Source organism: Phoxinus phoxinus (genome assembly GCF_949152265.1).
Source record: "Phoxinus phoxinus genome assembly, chromosome: 24".
Taxonomy (NCBI): domain Eukaryota; kingdom Metazoa; phylum Chordata; class Actinopteri; order Cypriniformes; family Leuciscidae; genus Phoxinus; species Phoxinus phoxinus.
Window position 1 is genome coordinate 5,808,403 of NC_136899.1, and position 12,998 is coordinate 5,821,400.

The window sequence follows — 12,998 nt, forward strand, 5'->3', positions numbered from 1 at the left end:
AGATATTTCCAGTGAAATGAAAAGCGTTTTGAAATTTGAATTTGCGTCGATGTGGAATTGGGCTTTTTGAGCCTCCACGCGCCCCCTGGAGGAAACATCAGTTATTGGCTAGTAACAGCTGCAGCGCAATGAGAGAGACGCCGAGTCTCTGTATGCGAAAATAGCGGTGGGTCATAACAAATCAAACGGACAGAGGGCGGGTAAACAGTCACCGGTGAGGGACATATCCATCTCATCCGTTTGCTCGATGGTGTCACGGCAGAGTCCGTTACAGGTAACGTTATAACCTTGAGATGTTTTTCGCAATTATATATAATCGGTTGCGTCATCCTCTATCCTAACGTTACCCTCATAATGCGTAATTTACAGAGCAACCGTTCCTGCCACTGCAATTATATATATATATATTGTTTCTGTTGTTTCTTTTTATGAATAAACAATGATTTATATTCTGCTGTTTGCATATTACCAGACCTTTGGCACTCTAACAGGTCACACAGCCTGTCAGATTTCAAAGTCATATAGAATTTTATTCTATTCTATTCTATTCTATTCTATTCTATTCCATTCCATTCCATTCCATTCTATTCAATTATTTTATATTCTGTATTCCTTTTTAGAATACATTTTAACATGTAATACATGAAACCCTACACTATGCACCCAACCTGTGGATCTTAATATTGTTTTTCAACATTTACATAAAGATTTTATTTAACACAGCTTTATTATTGAGTATAGTTAATTATTTATAGTTATTATTGACTCATTAGCATAATTTGTATTGTTATTTTCATGGCAATTAAGCACGTTTCCCATCCAAATCTCTACTAATACTTCCAGATGTTTTACTTTTAGACTCATATTTTACTTACCGGTATTTATCATTTTCATTATTCTCAATGACGGTTGCCATTAGATTCCTATTACTTTAATACAATAATGAAAACCCTAACCCTAACAATACAATATATACTTTTTTTGCATATATATATATATATATATATATATATATATATATACAGGGCCGTCCCAAGCATGGGGCCCTGTCACACATGCATTTTGGGGTACAAATCCAGAGATATTCTCTTTTAACTAAATGGCACAAAACAAAAAATGCATCTGAGATCTCTTTTAACAAAGTATTATTACTCCATTAGTGTCCTAAGATCCAGTAAGAGGTGCTTTGGGCCTGAAAATGGACTCTATTTCCCTGTTGGGCAGCAGCCCGGCCAGCACCAAAGCTTGCTTCCTACCCAACGGGCTGAAGAACGGTTCCAACGAGGGATCTGGCAAGCCCACAGTCGGCATCATCGGATCTGGGGACTTCTCCAAAAGCCTGACCCTCCGGCTGCTCCGCAGTGGGTTTCATGTGGTGGTGGGGAGCCGACAGCCCAAGAGAGCGGCCGAGTCGTTCCCGCATGTGGTAGACGTGACCTATCACGAGGATGCAGTGGGGAAGACCAACATCGTGTTCCTGGCCATTCGCCGAGAGCACTATTCCTCTCTCTGGGACATCAAGCACCTGCTGGCAGGAAAAATACTGGTGGATGTCAGCAACAACAGACGGGTGAACCAGTATCCAGAGTCAAACGCAGAATACCTAGCCTCCCTATTCCCAGAATCCATTGTGGTCAAAGGCTTCAATGTGATCTCGTCCTGGGCCATGCAGTCAGGCCCCAGAGACTCCAGTCGACAGGTATGTTGTACAAAATTCATTGTAATTCAGTGTACCACATCAACACTAAGGAAACTCTAAAGGTTTTAAACACGTGGAGCCGAAGATCTTGCTTAGCCAGCTTGGAAAATTAAAGCACACATTAAAGCTCAAAATGTTGATATCTTATGGCAGACACAGTGTACACACTGCAACTAAATTTGGTTGTCAATTGACCTTTTAGTGCTTAATCCTGTTCCGTACACACATTCACACAGCAACGGAATACGGTTATCAGTCCTGTATTTGAGTCAACCGTTTAGGAGACTCACTCCTGCATTTAAATGTCACTCCTGAAACTTTACTACGTCTACCTGGCCACTAGTGTCTCAACCTGGACTTAACCTCAGTCCTTATGACCCCCATCTCCCCATTCCTTATTTTTTAGCTTATTCCCTATCCCTACCACTAAACCTAAACCCATGTTATCCCTAAAATCAGAGGGAAATGATAGTATCTCACCCTGCTTGTAAACCTAAACCTGACATAAACTGTAAACGTGTCCCTCAAATATGATTGGTTGATGTTCCAGGAACATGTTGTACTTTGTGACATCACGTTCAATCTATACAGTACCAGGGTTATTTACAAATGTACTCTTATACAACAACTCTTCCTCTTCTCAACATGGACTGCGTGTTCCCGGGGGCGGGGTTTATGTACATTTTAGGGTTGGTGATGTCACTAACCGGGAGGAATGTCGTGTAGTTCCTACCAGCCGTTTGTTGTAGTCCTTTTCTTTAAAAGCAAATATCTTCCTTTGCTTTGAACTTTGAGCGTTGCAACTTTGCAGATGTTGTTTATGCTCAAACAGCAACATTACACACTAACTAAAGTTAGAAAAGTGAAATCATGCTCAATCACCCCTATTAAAACATCTTCTTTTGTGTTTACAACTTGAGGAACAACTTGAGGTTGAGTAAATGATGACAGAATTTTCATTTTTGGGTGAACTGTCTCTTTAAGTTTTAGTTTTTCAGCTAAAATGTATTTTTTATTTCAGCTTTATTTCCATTAACAAAAAATATTTTTTAATAGTTTTAGTTATAATAACACTGATATATACTGATTTTACAGCTCTGTAACTGCAGTATGTGCAAAATAAGTATCATATTTTTGCAAAAAGACTTGAAATTATCTGAACTTATTTCCTTAAATGCTTTTAAGTCCAGATTGAGAGAACCTGAAATGACGTGTTTAAATTGTAAATGTTTTTAATTATTTGTATTGTATAACTTTTATAAATGTAATTGACTGTGTTTTTGCTGCATTGTGGCCAGGACCCCCTTGAAAAATAGGTTTTTAACCTCAATGGGACTTTCCTGGTTAAATAAAGGTTAAATAAAAAAACAAAAAATAAAGTAAAATAAAAATAAAACATATTTTAGGCCCTGCTGTGTTCAACAGTGTGCTGAAAGCCCTCGGTATGCTAATGACACTCCTGAAGGACTTAGTGTCCAAGGAAAGATGATGATGAGGAGGAAGAAGACGATGAGGATTATGAGACCTCTTCCAGCCAGCAGTGAATGTGAATGTCTGGGTTTCTGTGAAGAGCTGATTAGAATGATGAACAGATGTGGAATCGCAGTGAGCTGAAAGAGGAATATATTTTATTAACACTACGAAAGATCCATTAAAGCCATGCCATAAACCCGCTCTTATCTCAGTCTAATTTTGAACGCTTATAAACTCAATGGATTAATTCCACTTTAGTTATGGGTTCTAGGGAATTGTTCCTACTGTATAAAAGCATTCACACTAGTTCATTGGAAATAGTTTTTTCTGCTGTTTTCCATGCAATGTTTTTTTAGCTAGGATGCACTGATATTATATGATGTACCGATAACGATTTATTGATCATTATTTTATGTTATTCTATAATATTTTTTTCTTAATGAAATAAAAGTAAAACACTAAAAACTCAAATAAATTGTTTTAAACGTTACAAGTGAAACATGATTATAATATACAGTAAGACATATATTCAATCTGAGATGTGCTCAAGATTGCATTTAATATAAGATTAACTTTAAGTGAGTGTTAGGATGGCAAAAGAAAATCAAAATTCCATAAATTATCACAAAATTATCTTAAAATAATTAATACACAAAATTATCTTAAAAATACGTTAAAAACCAATAACCGATATGAAAAAAAAACTAAACAATATGATATCGACATCGTGCATCTCTAACCACTCATAAATGTATGGGATTCATATTGAAAATCTGGCATTCACAGTCTAATTTTGGTCAGCAATATATCCGCCTAATTGCTGTTGTGAATGAATGAAGATTTGAAAAGGAACGGTTATTGATTGCCTGTAATCTCTTTGTGTAGGTCTATATTTGCAGTAATTCGGCGGACGCTCGACAGCAGCTCGCCGAAATGTCCCGTCAGCTCAGTTTCATCCCTATGGACATGGGCGCCCTCTCCTCTGCCAGAGAGATCGAGAACATGCCACTGCATCTCTTCACAGCCTGGAAAGGACCTGTTTTGACCACCGTCGCATTGTCCATTTTCTTTTTCGCTTACTCCTTTGTGCGGGACATCATCCATCCTTATATGAAGACCAGACAGAGTTTTTTCTACAAGATTCCTCTGGAAATAGTGAACAGGACGCTGCCTGTAGTGGCCATAGTTCTGCTGGCACTGGTGTATTTAGCAGGACAGCTCGCTGCCGTGTACCAGCTCATCTATGGGACGAAGTACCGGCGTTTCCCGTCCTGGTTGGAGGGCTGGCTGGAGAGCCGCAAACAGCTGGGTCTGTTGAGCTTCTTCTTTGGCTGCATACACGTGCTGTACAGCCTCTGCCTGCCCATGAGACGCTCAGAGAGATACCTGATGCTCAACATGGCCTATCAGCAGGTGTGTGTGTGTGTGTGTGTGTGTGTGTGTGTGTGTGTGTGTGTGTGTGTGTGTGTTTTACATCTTTGAGATCCAGCAATTCCACTGAACCCACCCTGAGCATCCTGAACTGTTTGAAGCCAATATAATAAGTAAATACAAAATAAATACGTAAATATATACAGATACAATAATATTAATAAAAACTATATTATTATTATTATATATATATGTTTTTATTTTTTATTATGATGCTCATTATAATAATGGCAACAATAACGAATTAAATACAAAATAAATATATACAGTATATACAGATACAATAATAATACAAAATATTATTATGATTATTATTTTATTTGTATGCATGTATTATTTATTATGATGATGCTCATTATTATTAATAATAATCATCACAAATAAGTAAATAAGTAAATAAATATATCCATAAATACATACATACAGATGTGGTAACAATACCACCAATATTATTAATAAGTAGTACATTAAATATGACCAAGCTGATAATTGTCTATTTTGAAATGATCTGCATCAGTAAAAAAAAAAAAAAACTGACAATAACAGAAGCCGTTTCAATGGATAATTAACCATTTCTGTTATTTTTTTTATGAATTTTGAGTAAATATTGTTCTTTGTTTTAACAATTTGAATGGAATAAAAACAGCATTTTTAATGAATGAAATTTGTATGTATTTTGTTATGAGTGTTATATCAGCCTGCTCTCTAGTTTTCAACTTCAGTCATGTCAGTTGAGCACTGATAATAATTATAATGATAATAATAATGCTTTCCTGGTTTTTATATTATATTTGTTATACACCAAACCCTAGAATTAAAATGCTATAAATAAATGTACATTTAAAATAAGTCTGTGTATGTAAAATAACCTTTAATATGCCGTGTATATCTTTATTACACATTTAAAAAATAAAAATAGGAATATTGCAATATAAAGTATGTATATTAAATATATTAAAAACCTGTTGTTAATAAAATCATTTAAATAAATACAATATTTTCTTTCTCATAGGTGCATGCCAATATAGAGAACTCATGGAACGAAGAGGAAGTCTGGAGAGTGGAGATGTACGTTTCCTTCGGCATCATGGCTCTGGGGCTCCTCTCTCTATTAGCTGTCACTTCCATCCCATCCATCCATAACGCACTCAACTGGCGAGAGTTTAGCTTTATCCAGGTGAGACATCAATAGGCAGGTCACGCCACTTCCCCGTCTTGCATTTTCAGATAAATATGATGTCAATAAGCATCTATATCCTGTCAGTCTACCCTAGGTTACATCGCACTGCTCATTTCCACGTTCCACGCTCTGCTCTTCGGCTGGCAGCGGGCGTTTCTGGAGGAGTCTTATCGTTTCTACATGCCACCCAATTTTGTCCTGGCTCTGGTTCTACCCGTTACGGTGATAATCGGAAAAGTGCTGTTGCTGCTTCCCTGTGTGAGCCGGAAGCTGAAGCAGATCAGGCGTGGATTAGACCCCAGTCAGAGCCGGGCCAACCACGAGAGACCAGCGGCCCACGTTTCACCTGAGAGGGTCACCATCATGTAACTCCACCACAGTTATGTTATTTAATATCACAGTAACGTGAACTCTCAGTCTTTTGTTTCTAGTTGTGCTAATCATACTCATAATACCCGGCCAGCGTACAGCCCATCTGTAAGTTGACATGTCAGTTGCTTTTTTGGGATAAGGGTCCTGGACAAAAAGGTTTGTTTGTAGTTAGCATTCGGTTCCAGATGATGAATAGGAGTTCAGTTTGAACCGCACTGGTCATGTGACCTCAATTACCCCTTGAAGGAGGATGTCATGTGACTGGATGACCTGTTCAAAGAGCTTTATTGTATCCCAAACTTGTTATTTACGCACACACTACCGTTAATAAATGTGGGGTTGGTAAAATGTCTCTTATACTTCCCAAGACTGTACTTATTTGGTTGAATATTGTGATATATTATTAGAATTTTAATATTTTATACAATTTAATTTAGTCCTGTGATGGCAAAAATTTCAGCTTTAGTGTCACATGATAATGTCACATAAATAATTCTAATGATCTGGTGCTCAAGAAACATGTATTATTATTAATGATTTTTTGTGGAAATCGTGATGCATTTTTTCAGCAGATGTCACCTAAGCCACCAGTGATAACCAACATCCAAATAGCTATATGAGTATTGTAAAATCTCGCCAAAGGAAAACACTTTAAAGGTGCAGTAAGCGATTTCTGAGAAACACTGTTGATATTTGAAATCAACCCAAACATACACACCCCTCTCTTCATTGCTCCGCCACCTAACCACTTTTTCCAGTGATATTCCTGACCTTTTCTCTTTTCTAATATCTCTCAGCCATCTCACTTTCAACAGTCTTTCTTCAAATCTCCCTCTTTCTCACTCTCTCTCCTCCCCCATGATGAGTGGACACGTCCCCTAATGCTGATTGGCTACAAGTTTGTTGTGGTACTCAGTCCGATCCACTTTCAACAGTGTTTCCCTTACTGCACCTTTAATTGAATAGCCAAATAACATTAATGTATGGTTTTGTATTAATGTACAGCAAATACGTTAAGGTTTCGGCAAAAATACCACATAACAATAGAAAAAGAAAATGACCTTTGTGATGTCAAGATGTTCCCAGACCCTCTTTTCTCTATCCAATCAATTCCAAATGGGAGTTCAAAAATGTCACTGAGAAATGTCACATTACAGAGGTTAAATTTGAGCATTTTTTTTAAAAACATTGGATTAATTACATTCACAACACATTAGATTCATGACATTTGCAGGTTCATTTGACAGACTAACATAATAGTGTCACACCGAATCTGTTTTAACATCTGTACAGGCAAAGCAGTGCCATGAAATCCTAAACCACTAGAAATGTCCAGCACAGACTCACAGATAAACATCTCATGGTAAAAGACAGCTCTTTTTTCTACTCCGTTTCTTGTGACCTGTTCTGAAAACTGTTTTGTGTCACTTGTTGCACAACACTATCTGCCTACAGTGTGCTGTTTGATAGACTGTGAACCAAACTCCTGTGCCTCACTTGATACTTGGAGTGAGTACCAATAAATACACAGTATCTCTCCAAGACGTTCTTAATTCTTTACATATATAGTATATTATATCTGTCTGATTTTTTTAATGTTCTCTTTTTTTATGTAACCTTCTGCTCACCAAGTGTGCATTTATTTCATCAAAACAGGAATATTGTAAGATATTACTCAGTTTTAGTGGAAACTGTGATAATTTTTTCATGATTCTATGATAAACAGCATGTATTTTGAAATGTTTTTTTGGTTGTTTTTGTAAAAGTCTTTACTGTCTCCACTCCTAAACATTTAGCACCATCAATAAACAGATTCACCAGCAGATGGCACACGCCTCCCTCTCAAACAGAGCATTTTGGGTAAACTCACCATGGTATGGGTGTTGTGCAAGATCACACAGCATTTTGTCATTAATATATTACAGTAAAAGAGATCGAATGTAATCTCTTCATCCCCAAAATGTTGCAGTCGTATCTGAACTCCTGAAGATCTGGACACATAATAATATCAATTAGGGTGATGAGAAGAGCAGAGTTCGTCAGTATGGTCACGTGACGTTCTGAGGCCTTGGTGTACGTAATATTTTATTAAACCATTATCGCTGAAGTGTTGGACTGGGTGGAAGGTTTTCCAATGTTTTGATGAAGTGTCACCAGGCAGTTTTGCTTGGGCCTCTATAAGTGTCAGTGCCGAGCGTTTACTAGGAAACTTCCCCACAAATCACTACAAATGCAAGACAGAGACATTTTTTCATACCATGCTGAGATCGTAACAGTCACCATGGTTACAAATGTGCTTCCTGCTAAGTTTGAAAGACGGATAGAGATTAGTCTTAATTACCACTAATGATCAACAAACAAGAAATTGTCTGCCTGTTTTACTCGGGTACAGGTTATCAACCCAAACCGTCATAGCCCCACAAACTTACATCTAATTTATGATTATGTCGTTCATCAACACAGCGTGAGTAAAAAAAACCCCCAGCATTTTAGGAGAGAGTGTGGCCAACATGCATACTGTAAATAAAACACAAATAAAGCCTCATTTGTAGGCTATTTATGGTCGGCTCCTCAGTGGTTCTCATGTGGAACATTACACTTTCATTGCATTGCACAACAGACGCAATGATTTACACACTGTTCTTTTGAATATTAATGAAAGAATCCAGAATTTTTTTATCAATGTTTACAAAAAATATTAAGCAGCACAACTGTTTTTAGTGAATAGCAAAGCAGCCAATTAGAATGATTTCTGAAGGGTCATGTGACAAGACTGGATTAATGATAATCGAAATCACATAAATAAATTACATTTTAAATGATATCAGAATAGAAAACGGTCATTTTAAATTGTAATAATATTTCACAATATTTCTGTTCTACTTGATCAAATAAATGCAGCCTTGGTGAGAATAAGACATTGTTTCAAAAACATTAAAAAAAATTAGCGATCTAAACGTTTGAACTGTAGTGTACATAAGAATAAAAAATGAATATAGGCCTATTATTATTGGTATTATATAATATATTAATAATGATTACTTTTTATATTCTTATTATTATGATGTTGGAATTGGAAATCAACATAACTTAGAATGACTTGAGGGTCTGTTCCTTGCATAAAGCTATTTTTTGGCTTTAGATGCCTTGGGAAACTGTGCACTAGTTATATTAACTACTTTTATGGCACTTTTTATGGTTCTTCATATGAAAAAGAGCAGCGTGAACATTCTTCAAAACATCTCAAAGAATAAAGAAAGCCAAACAAGTTTGAAATTACATGACTCATGAGGGTGAATAAATGATGACAACATGTTCATTTTTGGGTGAACTATAAGCAGCTTTTGCAAATATAACCAATGTAGTAACACATTTCATTCTCCGTTCTCAGCTCTTCCCAACCTCTATCCAATGTGATAAGGGGTTTTCTTGATTTGGGATGGGCACTGGTTTCTGTGATTCTCAATTGTGGGTGTTGAATATTCTCTCACTTGGCTTTCAATTCTTCTCTCTCCTATCGATTGCCTTTTCTACTCCTCTCACCAGAAGACCTGAACGACTCTTCCTCCTCTCACTGATTGCATAATCTTCACTATTAACATATGAAAATGGCTTCCACTGTGCATGTGTGAAGATGCTGCCTGTGCTAGTTATTACTCTTCTGCTGATGGTATGACACGAAAAAAGTCTTATTAAGGTGCACCTTGCTTAAAAATAATACAAACCTAAAAATGAAAAAGGCTGTCATGATTTACTCGCTGTCATGTCGTTCCAAACCCTATGATTTTCCTTTTTCAGTGGAACACAAATGGAGACGTCGAGCAGAATGTCTTTTCTTCCCCTTACAATGAAAGTGAATGTCGACAGATGCCGTCAAGTTTTAAAAATGACAAAGAAGCAGAAGAAAGAATGTCATACACGTTTGGAATGACACGGAGATGAGTAAATGATGACATAACTTTTTTTGGTGCACTATCATTTTAACTGTTCTACTGTGCAGAAATCTACTAGCATCTGTGTGTGGTTTTGTCATCCTGTTTATTTGATCTTTCTTTCTGGAGTTAGATACTGCTCTCTTGAGAGTGTCCTTAAGCCGCTCTGCTGTAGATTAAACAGGCCTTGTTCTGTTTTAACCTTAAAAGGGGGATGTTGTGATGAATGTGGAAGTGCTGGTCATTCTGACACGGAATGATACACTTATGGAGGCACTTTGCTTTCTTCCCGATTAAATGAAAAGGAAATTGCTCCACTATCATTTATGTGCAGAACCATCTTCATTATGAAAGCCACCAGGAAGCCGACAGTCTTGAACCACTGCCAATAAAACCAATCAGAGCGTAGCCAGGGCCTGAGGCTGCAAACCAACACACACACACACACACACACACACACACACACACACACACACACACACACACACACACACACACACACACACACACACACACACACACACACACACACACACACACACACACACACACACACACACACACACACACACACAGAGAGAGAGAGAGAAAAGAGCCTGTGAGATTCATCAGAGAAGAACATTGCAAGGCGACACTTAGAAAACGGTTGGGATTCTTCTCAGAGAGGATCAAATTAAACAAATTAGACTCAGAATGGAACATCTGGATAGTTTCGAACAGATGGGAGTAAAATAGAAAAGGTGAGAGAATACAATAGAATGGCAGAATATAAGGTTACACTTTATTTTGATGGTCTACTTAACTATGAGTAACTTTGCATCTGTGTCAACTAACACTCAGAGTATTAGTCGACTGTTAGGGTTCAGGTTAGAATAAGTAGACATGTTGCGAAGTTACTTATAGTCAGTTGAGGGAGCATCTAAATAAAGGGCCAGATTTTACCGATCCTATTTTACCGAGCGCATGGTCAAAAGTGCACGGCGCAAGTGCACTTAGAGCGTGTCCGAGCGTGTTAAAGACGGGAAAAATAACCCGGCGCATGGTCTAAAAGGGTTGTCCCTATGAGTAATGGGTGTGTTTTGGGCATAACGTGCAATAAACCAATCAGAGTCTCATCTCCCATTCCCTTTAAAAGCCAGTTGCGCTCGTGCCATGGCGGAATTTGCAAGCGGAAAAACTGAACGCTAGGCTGGCAAGCCAGACCTACATCAAGATGTTAGGTCTGGCAACTCACCATTGGGATGGCTCAATCCGAGGGGCGGGATAAACGAGTGTCTATCAAATTCCCTCTACACGCAATAGGATAGCGCTAAAACCAACCAGAACAATGAAGAAGGTGACGTAGTCAGAGCAAAGATCCGGTCCAGCAAAACTCCGAACACAACTTCCTTTTTTAAGAATGACTTAAGTGCCGTTCTTTGCTCTTTTCTCAAAGAAAGACTTAACTACAAGTCCTCCAGAGTCGCGGCCAAAGCCGATTCAAAAGACCGCTGTTCGCCAGCAGCAGCCATTCTTTGTTTTCAAGTGGCAGGGAACCGTCGCAACTCTGTCGCAATTATGTTAAGCCCGCCCCCGCCTACTCTATACACAATGTGATTGGCCTGACCCAATTTAGGTTTTTCCAGCTCGAAAGTCAACGGAGAGTTGCTAGACTACCCTGGCTGCAAAATAAATGTTGCTGCCGCTAGGGTGCATCTAGATTTCTAGGCTAACTGAACGCTTCTACAGAAAGCAATCGGACGCGAGGTTAAAGCGCGCGGACCATCTACGGGACAAGCCTGATTCCACCATATCTTTATGTACACAATAATAATCTTTTACATTATAATCCTTTTATTTTTTATATTTGGCTAGTTCGTGTGCTGCTGCGCGTCCCTGTGCATGTAATAAGCAGAGTGTATGCGCGTTGTGGACCCGCCTATAGACACATATTACTATTGTGCCCTTTAAATAACAAAACAAATATTGTGCCATTGACTTCAGACCTTCCACAACGTGGCGCATGATAACTGCGTCGGGCAGAAACTAGCAAAAAACACTTTTTTATGCCCGGTGTATGATAGGGCCCTAATACTCTAATGGGAGTTAGTTGACATGTAGGTTCAAACCTAGTGTAATAGAATCAAATAGAATATTATAGAGTGGAAAAGGAGATAATAAAGCACAACAGAATACAGCAGGCAAATGAAGTGCATTGATTAGTCATTAATAAAGCTGCTATGTGGTATCAAATGTAAACTGTAAAGCTGACAGAATGTTTTGAGAGGGGGCTTGTTGGCGTCCAGATCTGGGTCTCGTCCAGTGACACGGTGGCGTGGGAGGGACAGCTGTGATGTTCAGTCTGCCGGGGAATGAGTGGGCCTGACTGGACTGCCAGCTTCCCTCATTAAGATTTGATTAAGATTATTGTGCCCTTTCACGGAAAGCAAACAGAATGTTCTTCATTTGCTCTTCCTCCACTCGGTCACCCTGTCCAGGCTGTTTCTGTTTTCCCTTTTACGTTCATCTGTGAGGACGTGTGTTAAGAAAGGTTAGAATGCGATTACATTGCATACAGCGCGTGACACAATGACATTTACATGTATTTATCGAAGACAATGGAATTATGTTCTTGATTCAATATTAAATTGAAGTCTTGGGCAATTACTTCCCTCCTTCATATTTCCACACAAAGAATATGAACAAGAATATGAATATTATTATTAAAATTATCAATACTGCAGTTACTGAAGCAGTGCAGCTTTAAAACGGCTGTTTGATTTGATATATATTAGTGCTGTCAAATTTATTAATCACGATTAATCACATATCCTAAAATTTGTGTTTATATAATAATATGTGTATATATATTATTATATGTATATATCATAGGCTATATAAATCTTTGTGTGCGTGTTATGTGTGTGTGTGT

General features: G+C 38.0%; 1 protein-coding gene across 1 annotated transcript; it reads left to right on the plus strand.

Moving 5' to 3' along the window:
• The first annotated feature begins 134 nt into the window (after nucleotides 1–134).
• steap2 (STEAP family member 2, metalloreductase) lies at nucleotides 135–7,977 on the plus strand. Its single transcript, XM_079602618.1, has 5 exons — nucleotides 135–274; nucleotides 1,161–1,699; nucleotides 4,058–4,585; nucleotides 5,616–5,780; nucleotides 5,868–7,977. The coding sequence occupies exons 2-5, from the start codon at nucleotides 1,199–1,201 to the stop codon at nucleotides 6,150–6,152; spliced, it is 1,479 nt and encodes a 492-aa protein (XP_079458744.1). The 5' UTR covers nucleotides 135–274; nucleotides 1,161–1,198; the 3' UTR covers nucleotides 6,153–7,977.
• Nucleotides 7,978–12,998: the final 5,021 nt, after the last annotated feature.